The sequence below is a fragment of the Brachionichthys hirsutus genome, chromosome 10, assembly GCF_040956055.1.
Source record: "Brachionichthys hirsutus isolate HB-005 chromosome 10, CSIRO-AGI_Bhir_v1, whole genome shotgun sequence".
Lineage (NCBI taxonomy): Eukaryota > Metazoa > Chordata > Actinopteri > Lophiiformes > Brachionichthyidae > Brachionichthys > Brachionichthys hirsutus.
In genome coordinates, this window is record NC_090906.1 from 11,362,193 (window position 1) to 11,378,048 (window position 15,856).

General features: G+C 46.9%; 2 protein-coding genes across 2 annotated transcripts in view; one reads left to right on the forward strand and one right to left on the reverse strand.

The window, feature by feature from the left end:
• Positions 1-4,856, forward strand: part of abr (ABR activator of RhoGEF and GTPase) — a 55,630-nt gene extending 50,774 nt beyond the window's left edge. The window contains 10 exon segments of the mRNA XM_068745006.1: positions 1,746-1,805; positions 2,043-2,152; positions 2,233-2,372; positions 2,934-3,068; positions 3,132-3,155; positions 3,158-3,236; positions 3,323-3,365; positions 3,367-3,436; positions 3,439-3,476; positions 4,506-4,856. Coding sequence (XP_068601107.1) covers positions 1,746-1,805; positions 2,043-2,152; positions 2,233-2,372; positions 2,934-3,068; positions 3,132-3,155; positions 3,158-3,236; positions 3,323-3,365; positions 3,367-3,436; positions 3,439-3,476; positions 4,506-4,595 — 789 coding nt within the window. The 3' untranslated portion in view covers positions 4,596-4,856.
• A 1,543-nt stretch (positions 4,857-6,399) lies between these two features.
• On the reverse strand, positions 6,400-8,840 carry timm22 (translocase of inner mitochondrial membrane 22 homolog (yeast)). The gene is made up of 4 exons (XM_068744840.1): positions 8,597-8,840; positions 7,609-7,805; positions 7,109-7,181; positions 6,400-7,005 (listed from the first exon to the last, which is right to left on the reverse strand). Exons 1-4 carry the CDS (start codon positions 8,838-8,840, stop codon positions 6,929-6,931), a joined length of 591 nt encoding a protein of 196 aa, XP_068600941.1. The 3' UTR covers positions 6,400-6,928.
• Between the last annotated feature and the right edge of the window lie 7,016 nt (positions 8,841-15,856).

Below are 15,856 nucleotides of genomic sequence, written 5' to 3' on the forward strand. Positions count from 1 at the left end.
AGTCCGGGATGAATCCCTTCATACGTGTGTGTGTGTGTGTGTGTGTGTGTGTGTGTGTGTGTTGAGCATACGGCTCAGGTTTAGCAGGTCAATCATGGAGTGAGGTGCTCAAACCTGATGTTATGCAGGAGCTGCCTACAGAGAAATGTTCTGGTCGGACTGCTCTGGCCTCCAAATACAAATGAACACACGCACGCACACACACACAAACAAACGTTATATATTTCTTTCCTTATAAGGAAAAGGCTTTTGCCCCACATGGAATGTGCATAAATCTGTGTGTTCGCCAGATCCAGAGTGTTTCTGGACTCTCCTCAGTCGCACATCCTTTGTAACTTTCACGCGCCTGTAAAGCGTTTAGCCACCGTCCTAATCAGAACCACATCAGCACGAGGATGTCTCCCAACCCCCCCCCCCCCCCAAGACTCCTTTTATAGTATTCTTAGAAACAGAAGCTGGTCGTGGACTCTCTCTTCTGGAATGGGATTAAAAATATATCTGTTTATCTATTCCGATGAGCTTTATTTCTCTATTTTGACGTCTAAATGTTATTAGTTAACGCCGTACCGTTGCTTCTACGGTCCTGGTTCCATCAGGCGCTGCCTTCTCACCGTCTGCTCCCTCTGTGCCTTGCTCAGACCAGCTGACGGCAGATCGAGGATCATTTTGTTCCTGATTGTGAGCGTGGTTTTCAGTCTCAGCCTAGCCAGTCTGGCGTTCTAGTCCTCAGCTCAGACAGTTTGAGACTCCGTATCCAGAAGGGGGGGAAGCAAATGTTCCTCTCCTAAGTATTTCAATGATTTAAAAAAATGAGCCCAGTTGAGGATTCGCTTTCAAAAGGGTCAACGAGTGTAACTCCTGGCTATGAAAGTTCCTCTTCGTCTTTACGGCCCCATTGCAGTGCATTCATTTTTAATCAGCATTAGCAGAGGCAAATATGGAGCAAGTGGGGGGGGGGGGGTGTCGGCACCTTTCTCAGCCAGTCTGCTACGAGGGGTTCCAGAAGCAGACCCCACTCCTCGTCTCAAACCCAAACCCTGCTGGGGAAAAAAGGGGCTTTAACGATAATAGGACGACGTGAAGCTCGGCCTTTTTACGAGGTAATGAAATCCGCTCGCTGAGAACGTTTTAATGGCTGCAGCTGACGGTCGGAGACGTGCGCTGCCCTTGCGCTCACCCAACAGCCATTATTTTCCTTTAAGTTGAGCTCATCGCCGCGCCGGGTTGTGATGACATCACCGTGTAGCGCACAGGCAGCCTATAAAAAAGGCATTAGATGGCGCACGGAGACTCTTCAGACACCAACAACATCCATGATGTCCCAAAGCATCATGGGACATTTGTGATGAAGCTTCAGACCCCCCCCCAGGAGGCCTATGTGGGGAAAATAAAGGCGGGAGGAGGGGTTATTTTGAAACGACCTGGCAGGGTGGGATGTGGCTCAGGGGGCAAAGGTCAACTCATGGTCGTCCTGGGATGCGTTTTTATCGCCGCCTGTTCCGTCTGGTTACCCGCCTCAAACCCAGATAAATGCAGAAGTTTATCAGGAATTCAACGATCGGATCAGCTGATCCGTAAACGGGTGGGATGGTTCAAATGGGTGTTTTCAAGTGATCCCCGAGAGTTGAACTGTTTTGATGAGTCCATCAGATCGTAAAGTCGACGGGTTTCTTCATGCAAGTGACGGTTTGTTGCCATGACCTTTGACTTCTGTGTCTGTCTCTGTTTTTTTTTGTGTCTCTCAGCTGGATCCTCAGACGGTACAGTCCAAGAACTGGCAGGCGGACGTCATCGAGATGAACGGGGTAAGGAGAGGATGAACTGCTGTCCTGAGATCGCGTCTTTATTAGGCTGCATCCCACATAAATGTACGTTTATTTGTGATCAAATCAATGGTGTCTGGTATACAGGAAGGGCCTGCGGTCATATCGGTGTCGTAGACGTTAGATTTCTGCATCTTAAATCTAAATCTAAAATCTTTGAGAGGCTCCCAGCGTTCAGGAATGCAGTTTGCTCCAGCTGTGTTGTTTGTCGCTCCCCAGATCAAAGTGGAATTCTCCATGAAGTTTACAAGCCGGGACCTCAGCCTGAAGAGGACGCCGTCCAAGAAGCAGAGCGGGGTGTTTGGCGTCAAAATCAACGTTGTGACTAAGTGAGTACGGCGTGTTCCCGGTATCGATGCCAGACCGGGGCGGGTGAAGCTCGGGGTGTAACCGCTGTCCACGTCTGCAGGCGCGAGCGCTCCAAGGTGCCTTACATCGTCCGGCAGTGCATTGAGGAGGTGGAGAAAAGGGGCATCGATGAAGTGGGAATCTACCGGATCTCAGGGGTGGCCACCGACATCCAGGCCCTCAAAACGGCGTTCGACACCAGTAAGGCCGCTCGCCGCGTCCCCCTCATCTCAACTGGAGAGCAGCGGCGGCACATTGAACACGCTGCGAATCATTGTGGTCACCCTCCTAGCGATAGGTTGGGGACCCGCAGCTAACGGTTCATCCTGTCAGACGAGATAGCACGCACGCCGTGTGTCAGCGGCGTCCGTGCGGCTGGCGTGGACGTCGACGTTCCTGCACCTCGGGAATCTGAGTGTACCGTATTTTCACACCCATAGGACGCGCCTAAAAGTCTTAGATTTTTTTCAAAATGTGCCGCGCGTCCATTGGTCCGCGCGGCCTATTTGTTGTTGTAAGGCGGACTCAGTCAGGCGCCTCGCGGAGTGATACGTGCCGATGCGCTTCACCATAGTATGTTTAAAATACCGAAAAAATCAGCTGTTAATGTCGTGAAAATACGGTAACAGAGCCTGGGCTGTAACGCTGTTTGGGAACGGCTTCGGCGTTCTGTGTTCCCCCCCCCCCCAGCAGAGCCCAAGAGTCGCTGGGGGGGGGGGGGGGGTCCTTCAAGAGTCCGAGTTTTATTGTCTTTGTCCGCAGATACCAAAGATATCCTGGTGATGCTGAGCGACATGGACATCAACGCCATCGCCGGAACGCTGAAGCTTTACTTCAGGGAGCTGCCGGAGCCGCTGCTCACGGACCGCTTCTACCCCGCCTTCATGGAGGGCATCGGTTAGTGTGTGCGTGTGCGTGTGTGTGTGTTCGTACCTGACGTCGCCTCCCTCCCCCTCGCAGCGCTCTCAGACCCGGCAGCGAAGGAGACTGCATGATGCACCTCCTGCGCTCGCTGCCCGACCCCAACCTCATGACCTTCCTCACTCTGCTGGAGCACCTCAAGCGGTAAGCGAGCACGTCGATCGGCTGAACGGCGCCCTGTAAAGCCCCCCCCCCCCGTGGCTGACGGGGCTTTTTTTTGTTCCTTGCAGGGTGGCGGAGAAGGAGCCCGTCAACAAGATGTCCCTCCACAACCCTGGCCACCGTGTTTGGCCCCACCCTCCTCAGGCCGTCCGAGTCAGAGAGCACGAAGGGACAGCATATAACTCCGCCTCTGACATCTGGTCACATGACGTGATGGCGCAGGTACGGCGGGTGGTCTCGGTGATTTAGGAGAGGAAGAGCTGTCCGTATTTTATTTTGAACTCTTAGTAGATTCCAGGGTTTTTTTTCCCCTCCCAGATTATTTTTATTCCCACGCCTCCGTGTGACCCATGTGACCCGTGTGACCGCGGTCGACTCTCCCAGCTGTATTTAGGCGCAGGACATCCTGTCTCTGCACAAATGTCTTGTTCTTGGCAGAGTCCAGACTAAATGATCAGACCCAGTGCAGATGAAGGCGACCCCCCCCCCCATTACAATGATGCTTTGAAATGTTTACTGTGTAAATACAAGCTAAATGTCAAGCGCCAAAGACGGACGGTTCCACTGTCCTAATGTCCCCCGGGGACATGGCTGACGTGTCCACCTTCATTTTAATAGTCGTAACTTACATGTTTGTTGTAATTGTACTTCCTGTCTAGATATGCTGTCCGTCATTCCTGGTAAGCGGCTGGTAGCTTTAACCAGAAACCAATCAATCAAGGAAAACCGATTTAGGTTTGCGATTATCCCCCGAGCCCCCCCCCCCCCCCCCCCCCCCCACGGGAGGAAATATCTTCCCTAACATCACGTCGTCTTGAGTCCTTAACGACGTCGTTGTGATTTGAGACGTTTTTCCCATCGGAATCAGCTCTTTTGTTGAATTTGTTGTGGGGGGGGGGGGGGGTCATGCTCCCACATCCATCAGTTCTGTTGGCAGGCCAATCACAGTGTCTGATTCAGACACTGTGATAAGCTGTTGCTATGATACAGGAGAAATACAGAGCTCCGAGCAGACGGGTCCGTTTTCAGAGATGCCAGTGGGGGGGGGGGGACAAAACAAAAAGTTTTCGGTTTGAGTTTGGATTCTAGTGCGGAGAGTTCACGGTTGCTTCTGTGAAACCGGATCTAAAAGTGACTTTAACATCACGGTAATCTTCTGACACAAACAGGAACCGCTCAGTCAGCATCTTTTTACAGTGTAAAATGAACACATGAAGACGACTGAATGAGACGTGTCTCCTCTGTCCTCAGGTTCAGGTGCTGCTCTATTACCTGCAGCATCCTCCCATCTCCTTTGCTGAACTGAAGCGCAATGCGGTCTACTTCTCCACTGACGTTTAACCCCCCCGGCCGTCTCCCCCAGGCGTCCATCAGGAGAGGACGGAAGCCAGAGACTCTCTGCAACCCTTGGGTCTATTTCTACTGTACAGCCCCGAATCCCCCCCCCCCCTCCCCACCACTGTCCTAAAAAAAAAAAGAGAGGGAGCCGAGGAGGCGAAGGAGACATTTCGGTCCACCGGTATTCCTGTCCTGTGTGTGACGTGAGGAGAGCAGAGCTGCCTCCTGCCAATGAGAGCACATCTGGGACCAAAGTCTGGGGGGGGGGGGGGGGGGGGTTCAGAGCCCACGGCCTGGCGCGGTGGCGGAGGCTCTCCTCCGTGTGTGTTGTGGTGGTGAACCCTTTCTAGAAACCAGTGGCGTCTTGGGGCTTCGTTTTCCTTCTCTGAGGCATTTCTGTGTTTAATTATTCTGTTCCGCAGCTGTGTTGTTTCTCTTTTGCTGCCTATTTGGCTTCGTGCATGTGTGTTGGAGGAGGCCGGGTTGCATGAGTGACTTGAGTGTGTGTGTGTGTGTGTGTTTAAGGGTCTATGAGAACTTGTGAGCTTTCTAAGTGGCTGGGAAGCCGTTCCAACCAATGGCTGCTGGTGTTTCTCTCGGCGCCGCCCTCCCCAGTGAGTCTCGGCCAGATCAGCCCTATTTATTTTGAATATATATAATACATGTGCCTGTACAGTTTCTGTGCAACTAGAGAAATGCTCTAAGGAGTCTGTCTTTTGAAGTGTATTCCGGGTAGTGATGTTATTTTTAGTCTGATCTTCTCATTCGCCGTGTCCATGGTGGGGAAGCTGTACAGAAAAGATCTCCGTAAAGTCTGTTAATTACTTTCAGGTCACTTTGTAGAGGAGAGAGGGCACTTTGAGTGTTGGGGAATGAAACACAATGAATGTGTTCTTTCATTCTGTTTCATTGGAAGCCTGTTAAAAAGTGTCTCACTGCACCAGTATAATCTTTAGGATGGTTTGTGGTCGTTGCCCTCGTTGCATGTTCAGCTTGTCAATCACACCGGGCTGGGTAGCGCCGAGGCGGGTCGTCTCTGAGGCGTATCTGGAAATTAAATTCTGTCAGCACTGCTTAGATGAGTACTATTTGATATTTTTAATATAAGATTGTAATAAAATCAAATGTTTGAGGAAAGTTTCATTATACTGTAATATTGAGGCTAAATGTTAATGTGAACCTTGCCCCCCCTCGTTTTTTTTTTTTTAGGAAAATAAAATATACAAAAACACTTTCATGTTGTGTAATACGACTATTTGACTGGCAAACCTAGTGATACGACATACAACGTATTTATATTGGCATATTGTATTTAGACACACCAATGAGCTTCCGTTCTCATGTCTGGTTTAGTTCCATTTGATGCACTTTATATTTCCTGAAACTGACGAAGAAAAGTTTATCAAAAATTCATCCTGAAGCCGATTGTGCCAGAACATTTGATATTCCGCCCCCTGGTGGTCATTCGATGCATTGGTTATATTTTACCCGATCAATTTCAACGTAAAATAATTTCAGGAGACCATTATATGAGTGTTACGGTAATATCTTATATGCATACATAAAGAAATAAGAAAAAGTGATATTTAGGATATTGATAAATATGTATTGGATCAAGTACAATGAGTTCTTGGGAAGATATTCTTTACACTGGAAAATGGGAGTGCCATTACATCTGGAGTAAACCAAACAGCATTCCACAAAGATAACAAACCTAGCATGGCGGTGGCCGTGTGACGTCATCGTGTGGACGCTCTGCTGCGTGCATGACAAACAAGAAAATAGAAGAAATCAAAGGCTCATGAAATACTTGGCGCAAAAAGAATTATCAGATTTTATTTGGGTTGTATGGAAACATTGTCAGCTCTGTAGAGGCTGAAGGCCTGGAACCGACGTAAAATGAGGGAGCCCCCAAAATACATTCCTGTAAACTGAAATGAGTCAGTCAAATAGAAGTAAGACCAGAATCACATTAGCGACTGAATCAACATAATTCAGAATTAAAACAAAAAAAAATTAAGAGTCCTGAATGCACATACATATAAATAACCCTGGTGTGGGTTCATCACAAACATTGTTCTGATGCTCTACAATGAGAACGGTATAAATCTGGTTCTGGTCCGAGATGGTTCCTCAGACTGAAGGTGGATGTCGTACTGCTCCTCCAACACAGAGGCAAATCCACTTTTCTGAGATTCTTCTATCGCCATACGACAAAAGTAACAAGACAAAGTCTTTTCCAGCAGACTGTGTCATCACTTCATCGCTACTCCCCCACGTGTAAATGTATGAACATCCTCACAGTGGATTAATGTTTAGGTTCTCGTTCCACAGAATCACCGCAAGTAGTATTCGATGGCAGCAGAGAACGCAGCGAAGCCCCCACATCCCAGCAGCCCGGCCTTCAGGCCAGCTGCAAGACAGACAAAAGAATAGCGATGAAAAGAAAAGCACTTTACAAATGTCAGTTCACAAAAAAAAAAAAGAAAAAGAGGAAAATACAGCAGGTTACAAACCACGAAATCCAATCGCTCCCCCCGTCACGCACCCGCTGTACACCGCGTTCTTCCAGTCCGACTTTCCTCTGTGCTGCAAATGAAAAACAGCCGCGAGGTTACAAGGAAAGAAATGATGGAAAATATATGACGTTAGTTTATGACGTCTGGTCTGTCACAGATAAGTGGCTTTTTTTTTTTTTTACTTTCATTTTGCAAGCTACAAACTGTACTTACTGTATGTATATTTATGCTTCCAGACACAGACGGTGAACACTAGATGGCGCTACGAGACCCGATTGAGCAGGATATAAAAATGCGAGACTAGCCACTTTATTTATGTCACTATAAAAAACGACTTCCCCGCCTGCTGTCACCCGACCTTGAAGCAGTGGTTCTATATTTCGGAGCCCATTATCTCGTCTATCCTCATTTTGCTAATACGCAGCATGATTTTCACACACTGATGCCGATTTGTTTTGCTGGATTAGAACGAATTCGTCAAAAGAGGCGTCACCTACCGATTCTATAATGCACTCTGTGCAGGAGAACATTGCGCCCACAATGGCAAAATTCTTAGCGTAGGACATCCCCCTCTGGCCCATGTCTCTGAGGACTTCCCTCGCCGTCGGAGTCCTCAGGGGGTCTTTGGGGTCGACTCCGACATTGGTATCGATGCCAGCTGTGAAAACACCAAAAGCTCCTCCAAGGACAACCCCTGTGAAGAACAGCAACATGAGCATCACAAAAAATACTGGATATGCTGTTCTGTTCTGTTACACACGTTTTAGGGCTGCCAAAGCCCAGTTTGTCACTTTCTAATTATTTATGCCATAAAATTAACAGGTAGGAGGACCACGGGAAAGACCCAGGACACGCTGGAGAGACCTGTCCTGGGAACGCCTCGGGATGTCCCCGGAAGAGCTGGAAGAAGTGGCCGGGTAAAGGGAAGTCTGGGCTTCCCTGCTGAGGCTGCTGCCCCCGCGACCCGACCCCGGATAAGATGGATGGATGGATGAACTATCTATCAAATCTTCTGTTGATCAGCCAGGCCAGGGATTTCAAAATAAAGCTCGAGTTTGGAAAATATTTGCTCCCTTAAGTTTGCGTGTTTATCGTTATTTGCTCACAAATAAAAGTTAAAATAGACTATTCATGTTTTGGCACAACCCGGAAGGTATCTATTTCCTTCAGCTCGTCCCGTCAGGGCAAATCCCGGTTCGACCCCTAGCCCTGTTCCCTGGGCGCTCCATCCTCAGCATCCTTCTACCGATATCGTCCCCGTCTCTCCTCTGGACATGTCCAAACCATCAACGTCTGGTCTCTCTGACCTTATCTCAAAAACGTATAACCTTCCCAAGAAGAACCTCAGCTCAACTCTCCCTTCTTCTTAAAAATAGGCACCAGGACACTTCTTCCCCTCTAGGATTGTATTAAACAACCCCGTTAAAAACTCTCCTAGACACTTCCATACCTCCACAGGTATGTCATGTTTGTGTCATTGTTTACCTCCCACACAGGCCAGAACCGTCTTGAACGCGCAGCTCTCCATCGCCCTCTCGATGGTCTTCTGCTCGTCGCTTTTCTGAGCCGCCGGCAGTGCTCCCATAATGGCGGGGTTCAGGTCTTTAATGGGCTTCTTGTCACCGATGAGATGATCTAGAATCATACTGTACTGAAACGTGTTGCTGTCCGTGCCCGCTGCTGTCGAGTCAGGAGCAGCAGTGCTCGAATCGCCCGTGGAGGCAGCCATGTTTGCCGAAGACAGCGCTTCGGGTAAGTGTAGTCTTTTACGAGTTTGAGCAGATTCGTTAAATTCCTAATGTGACTAGAATTCACTTTTGTGAAACACAATGACTTAGAAAATAACAATATTTAATTAGCTTTACTGTAAGCAACCTTTTATGTATGTATTAAAAACATGTATGTATTTTTACCCTCCGCCACAAACGAATCGAATCAACACTTGAAGGAACAACTCATTCAGGCACGTCTTTGCAGCCCGGAGCCCATAAAGACGACATTTCCCAGAAACCCTTCCGCGCACTGCACCAAACTCGTTTCACGCGCTCCACCTACCGGCGCGAGCGGCGGCAGTGACACTTCCACGGTGTCTCGCGCGCGCGAGGCGGCGGCAGCAGCAGCATCCTGATCGACCAGCAGCAACACAGACGCGTTATCGAACAGGTGAGAATAAGCTAGTGGCAAAAACTCGTCTATGTCTGAGTCTGTGGAATTTTATTTTTCATTTTTACATCAAATCGTTGCGCTAAAAGGCGTAAACTTCACAGTTAACGCCTCCCTGCTGTCGGTGCGCGACGCTGTCAGGGAAAGTGTCACGTCACCGTTCGCTTTGGCGGGTCGGCATTGACGCTAAGCTGACTTGGAAATGGCGTCTTTCGTCTGTTTCTGTATTTAGTCGTGACTTTTGCTATTTTGGAGTCTGATATGATAACGCGTCTCCTCTAATTGGCAGAGGACAGGCTGCTTCCGCGTTAATTGAACGCGTCACCGGATGGCTATAGTGCCAGGGCGCCGGTAAGGCGGTCAATGTGGGTGCAGTTTGTAGGTACCGGTAATTACAACTTTTGTTTCTCTCACGGTTAACCATCAAAGAAAGGGAAATGTTTAGAAATCTCTCTTTGACTTCTGGCCTGTTTTAAGAGCACTCTGTGTTTAACATTGCATCAGTGGAAACTGGATTGTTTCAATGTGAATAGATAGTGAATCGTATTATTGGCATTTCCAGATGTTGTGAAGAGGCATTTCTGCATTTCTGCATTTCTCATCGGTGCGAGGATAATATTAACACTCTGAGAAGAACGGATGGAATTGCCGCCTGATTTTCTCAGAGTTAGAAGTCACTTTTTCTCTCTCACCTTTGTGGATTTTGGAGCAGTGAATCTCTCCTCTTCATCCTATCTCTGCTTCATCCTCATTATCGAAGCAGTTCCTGTCATTGGCTTGCTAGTTATAGCCGAGGGTACTGTGCGTAGAGCCCGGGTCCCGCTGTCCAGCAGTGGTACGGTTTGTTTTTTGGGGCAGAAAATGATCAGGCATCTTTCCCCTCTGGCTCCACTTTAAGTTCAGGAAACGGGTCACATTCTTGACAAGCATTCGCAGGCAAACTTCAAAGGAATGCTAGTGTTTTCTATAAATGGATCATTTGGGCCGTTTCTGCGGTAAAGCAGAGATGCGGTCTGCTCACGCCTTCCCTCACTGAGCACAAACAGAGTGTGTCTCGTGTTTGCGGTGTGTAAATGCAAATAAGTCACAGGGTTTGATAATATTGAATTATCCCATCCTGGTAAAAACGGGACAAGCAAGTTCACGGGTGTGACGTTCGCATGCGTGTGGGGAGCGTTGTTAAAATGAGAACTCTGCTTCTGATGGAACTTCATACGGCGATCCTAATCGGAGCGGAGATGGTCTCCTTTTGGTTGGACAGGAATCTGCACTCGCTGTACATGTAGCCAGGCAGGCAGGCAGGAAAGCTGCTGATGTATCTACAGCGTGCCTCTGTTTATTGGACCAGACCTTTGACCCCACCAGAGCAGGAAGTCGGGCCCTCGAGGGAGCTCTGCTCTGAGAAAGATGAAACTGAGGGTGAAGCAGATGAAGCCTATCTCAGCTGCTCCTGCTGGAGCCCCCCCCCCCCCCCCCCCCCAACTGTGTTGATGTTGGAGAGATGTTCACAAAAATAAAGAAGATTTTGTGTTGTCATACACGATAAAATGAGAAGTCACTTCAACTTCAAAGGTGTGGCTTTGTTCAGGGCGTTTTTCATTAGTCCTTTACGTTCTGGCAGATTAATCAATATCGAACATAATCATTAGTCTTTCTGATTTATTGTTCACTACGATTGTTTTTATTTTGGATTACATATCATTATATGCGCCAGTTATACTATACTGTATACAAAGAAACATTAAAGCTTTAGAAGTCATCTGTTCATTTGGGACATGCGTAGTTTAAGGTGAATTTAGATGTATTATGTATTGAAAGTGGCATAACCGATGCAGCTCACACTATCGTGAGGAAGTTATGAAATTCATCCTTGAAGACCAACACCCGGTTCTCCGTCAGTTCCATCTTAGGCGTGGCATCTCTACCCTTTTGTATTTAAAGCACGTGGGGGATTCTTTTATGCCTTCAGTTTGCAGCTTTAGTCTCTAGACTAAAAGTGAAATGCAGAGTGAGAGCGCAGACTGCCTCACAGCATGGGACGCACTTCCTGTTTCACTTTAACTGAGATGATGACTTTGCACACACCAGGCCCAGGTGCTCTACAGATGTGTCAGAGCTACAAACTCGGTTACACGCATTTAATGCATGCAGGTACACGTATTTGATCATACAAGATATTATGGGCTTAATCAAGACTGATATTAAAGTGAAATTGATCTCTGTTGATTATGCATTTATGTAAGTAGTCAGTTCTCACTTAAAACGTTCACTTCCTGTTGTAATGTCAGGTCAGTGTTGTTGGAAGGAGGAACAGAATAAGAGGCCGGTGGCACATGGGAGCTTCGGTGAGCCTGCTTGTTACTCAGAGGTCTGTTTACTCGGCTTCTTGTATCACCACAATGACAGGACTCACCTGGGCGCCACCTCACCTGGTTAATATCCAGCCATTCACTGCTATTATTTAGCCTCTTTTAATTGACCCAAAGAATCTTGCCATCATTTCTTTTTTTCTTTCTTCCATCAATCATGGCGCTTGTGAGTGAGAGAGGTAGAACTAAGTAAATGTCCTTTTTCGAGTACTGGTGTACTTGTGCGGTGGATAGCCACGGAACTATTGACTGAATGGGTGTATAATTACATGTTATAAATGACAGCTAAGCCTTTGGAACAATATTGACTCACCAGCCATATATATACAGTATTCCCATTCAGACTGGGAACGTGTGTGTATGTATGCACGGTGTATAATGACATGCATGTAGAAAACAACATGCTATATCTGGTCTCCCCGGAGGTTGGGACAAACCAGCCAATGTTTGTCTATTTTCAGTCACGCTTCCACCAATGCCGTCGCACAACAACCGCCTCCTACACACAATCGTTTTCACTAGGACTGATCTTTTTGTTTGCGCTGGAGCTCTCCTCCCCCCCCCCCCCCCCCCCCACGTGAAATCTTAGCACCACCCAAATGACTTTTGATTGGTATAAAATAATGCAAACATGCCAGTGATCATGGTTAAAGTTAGGTCTCTTTCTCTCTAGCGGTGGGTCGGCTTTTACAAGACCAAAGCAGAGCCTAAATAAAAGCATAACAGACGTTCTTTCTACCCGTCTGCAGCCGTTTCTGTGGTAATGCAGGGGCGTGGCCAGACCAAGTTCCACGAACAAGCCTGTTTCATCCAGAACCAGAGTGCAGTAATGCGCTCTGCCCACAGCCTGGACATGCCATACGATGTGGGCTCCAAATCGGACCAGACTGGCACGGCATGGAATTGGGAACCTGCTGCGAATTGATCCGCCTTCACATTGAGAAGTGTTTCTGTCACAAAGCCTGGCTTTGTCAGTGTTTGTGGTCGTTGTTTGTCATTTCTAATTTTCAAACTTAACTTACATGCGTCAGGCCACGCTGTAGTGCGCAGACATTTCACCGAAGCGGCACAAGCGCTCGCCTATGCTGTGGTTTTAATTCCAGAATGTAATGGAGCAGTTGTGTTTCACTCACAAACCACAGACCACATCAGGTTGAATCAGATCGCAGCACGCCGCCATCTGGAGAATGAAGTCTAGGTACCAACGATTTAGGCTGTGTGGTCATTGTAGAAATCATGACCCCCCAATTCAGACAGGACATGACGCAGTGGTCTCAGCACCACACGATGAAGAGCTGTTCGTCCTCCTCCAGCTTCTGGACATTTTCTCTTTCTTATTGTCCTGAAAAAAGCATGAGAGGAGAAAAACATTGTCATCACTTCGACACCATTCCTCTCTTCCTCCTCGTACAAGAGAGAGAGAGAGTCAACAGTGGAGCGGTTGGCAGCCTTCATTACTTCCTCATCTTGCTGCTGTTTTTGGGCGGACTGCCGTTGCTCCTGACCCTTCATTTTCCACCTCAGACTTTCCCTAAAGACCTCAGCGAAGGACGGGTATTTTTATCAGGGTTCTCGGGCAGCGATTAGACTCTCAGATAGCAGCCAGAATCGAACACGTGAGTCCGCTGCACCATTCTCGTTTGTCTTTTACGTTTCCTCTGACACCAATCTGTCGATGCCCTCTTACTCATTACCTTGTGCTCTCAGGCAGACTTTGGAATATGGTGTCCATCACCTTCTTATTTTACCAGTTTTGTATGGACTATAGAGTTTATTTTTGACATGTATGTGCTTGGAGAGTGTCGGGTTGGGATAGGAAAGTTTGAAATCGGAAAAACTGAAGTCATTTTGTGTAACGATTGAGGAAGAAAGTGGATGAGAACATCTGCTGAAGATACTTTTGCTGAAAGTACAATTCTGCAAGGGAAATGCGATTTGAGCTACAACACCGTAAGATGGAAGGTTTTACTACAGAGGCCGAACGGAAGTTACTGTTGACCTATTATATGCACAAACATGCTATGTTGATGTTATTTTTAGCCCCTTGAAGGTTAACTTGCTAACCAGTGAGCCATATCAGGATGTGATGACACACATCAGCATATAGCATAACATTCCATATCCTCTTTTTTTCAGGAGCAGCGTAGTTAAATCAGTCATTCGGCTGGTTTTGCATCTTTGCAGAGCTCCGATGGTAGGATGCATTTCATTTTGTATCGTCTCAACAGCCTCCACAAACATAAACCAAACCCTTGTCTCGTGCCCACGATCCTCCCTGCACTGCAGCAGGGCAACCCTCATGTAAGGTCAGAGAATGGTCACGATTGGTTAGCACGGATTTCTCCTTGAAAGCTGAGCCCAATTGTGGTTGTGGACTGAATCCCTGCAGGGAATGTGTGAGACGGTACTTCTTCTGTAACGCATATAGCAGTGCGTTTGTTGGTTTTGTTTGAACATCTGTCCGTATTTTGCTAAGCAGCAGTTCTATTACAGGGTACACCAAATGATTATACATGTCAGTATTTTTCAGGAAAATGTAAATGATACTTAAATTCGCCATGTGTGTTTATGTGATGAATGAGGGCCAGGGTATTTATTGCATTATGTGAAAGTATTGATCTTCCTTGTGTAATGGAAGCACATTATCCTGTCCCTCGGGGTTGTGTTAGACCAGTGTGTGAGAGAGAGTGTCGTCCCGGACCAGGCTGGGCTCCCAACCATTTGCCGTTATCTCTTTTCAGCGGCTCAGTCCAACAACTGTCAGAAATACCCTGAAAAGCTCTTCTATTGGTCTGTCCCATTTTCAGCCTGTACATTCCTCTTGTTTTTGGAAGTAATTAAAGCGGATGGCAACCCATTACTTATAGCTGTGGTGAATGCAGATTATAATTATATTTTCCAATTTTAGTATTGCTTTTAAGGCACATCCCATATTTAGCTTTTTAGCAGCCATGTTTAAGCCACAGTTTCCTCATCCAACATCTTTTTTCAGTAATTGTCTAAACAAGTAAATGTCTGTCATCTTTTTCTGGTAGATACTCAGCTCTGTACACTTTCTTAATTTAAATTGATATAATCAAAGTCTATCGAAGGCATTTGGGTTCCTAACTAGGCCACACTAGAGTAAGTGGGACACAGATCTGTCTCCGGAGAATCACACTATCTGCAGAGGAACGTGGCGAGGTCATTTCAAAGTCTGTCAATGGTCTAACTCTAAAGAACTTAGACGCAAACCAGACTTGAATTAAAATATGAGTTAAAGGAGGTTTTCAATTTTATGACTCGTGTTTCACAATTGCCTGATTTTATTCATTGCACAAAATGTTGCAGAGTCCCTTCATTTTTCAAAAAAGAAGATCTTATAATCCCCAAGGGCAGCATCCTCAATTGTGTTGCACTTCCTCGTCTACCCCAGAGTGAAGCAGAGTGTTGAGCTTCAGACTGAGTGGAAGTAAAAGTAATTTATCCCTCATAGTTGAGGCGTAACTGTAAATCCCTAGTACTGTATTCTTATTGCATTATTTGATGAGCTGCTCAGGATTAATATCTGGTCATTTCCAGCAAATGATCGAATCCAAATATTTTAGAGCAGATGGGAAGAAGCGGTCTTCGCTGACTGCTCGGGTGAGGGATAACTCATATGCTTTTTGAGCAGATGGGTGTCCCCATTACCAGGAAGGGTCATGTTACCCTCTGATCAATGAGTTAGCAAAGCTCTTTGCCAGTACTACACCCTCTTCTTAGTGACGTGCACTCTTTTTCTCATTTCCTGCAGCTACTCTTTGAGTGCATATTCCCCTCTGGAAAAGAAATGCACACCTTCAAATATCGTTCTGTTGTTTTAACTCGGAAGGACAGCTGTGGGTGCAGGAAAGGAAAGAGGCAGAATCTTAAGCTCTGGCCCAGAATTAATCATTTGTAATTTCTTTGTTAATATTATTATTTAATGACACGCTAAACCCAGTATTCAGTATCAGTCAGATGCTGCGCTCATAATCATGGAACTACTCTGATGACACGTGTTCCTGCTTTAGGGACGGCTGCAGTTAATCCCTCATCAGTTGAGCATGTACAGTATACAGATACAAATACTACATAAAGTTCTCCAACCATCACAGCTGAGAATCTGTTTTAGATCTGCTAACCAGCTTCTAGCTGCTCATTTATTTTCCCTCCCTGGAACTCTCCCAGGTTTGTTTACTGACGCCCAGCC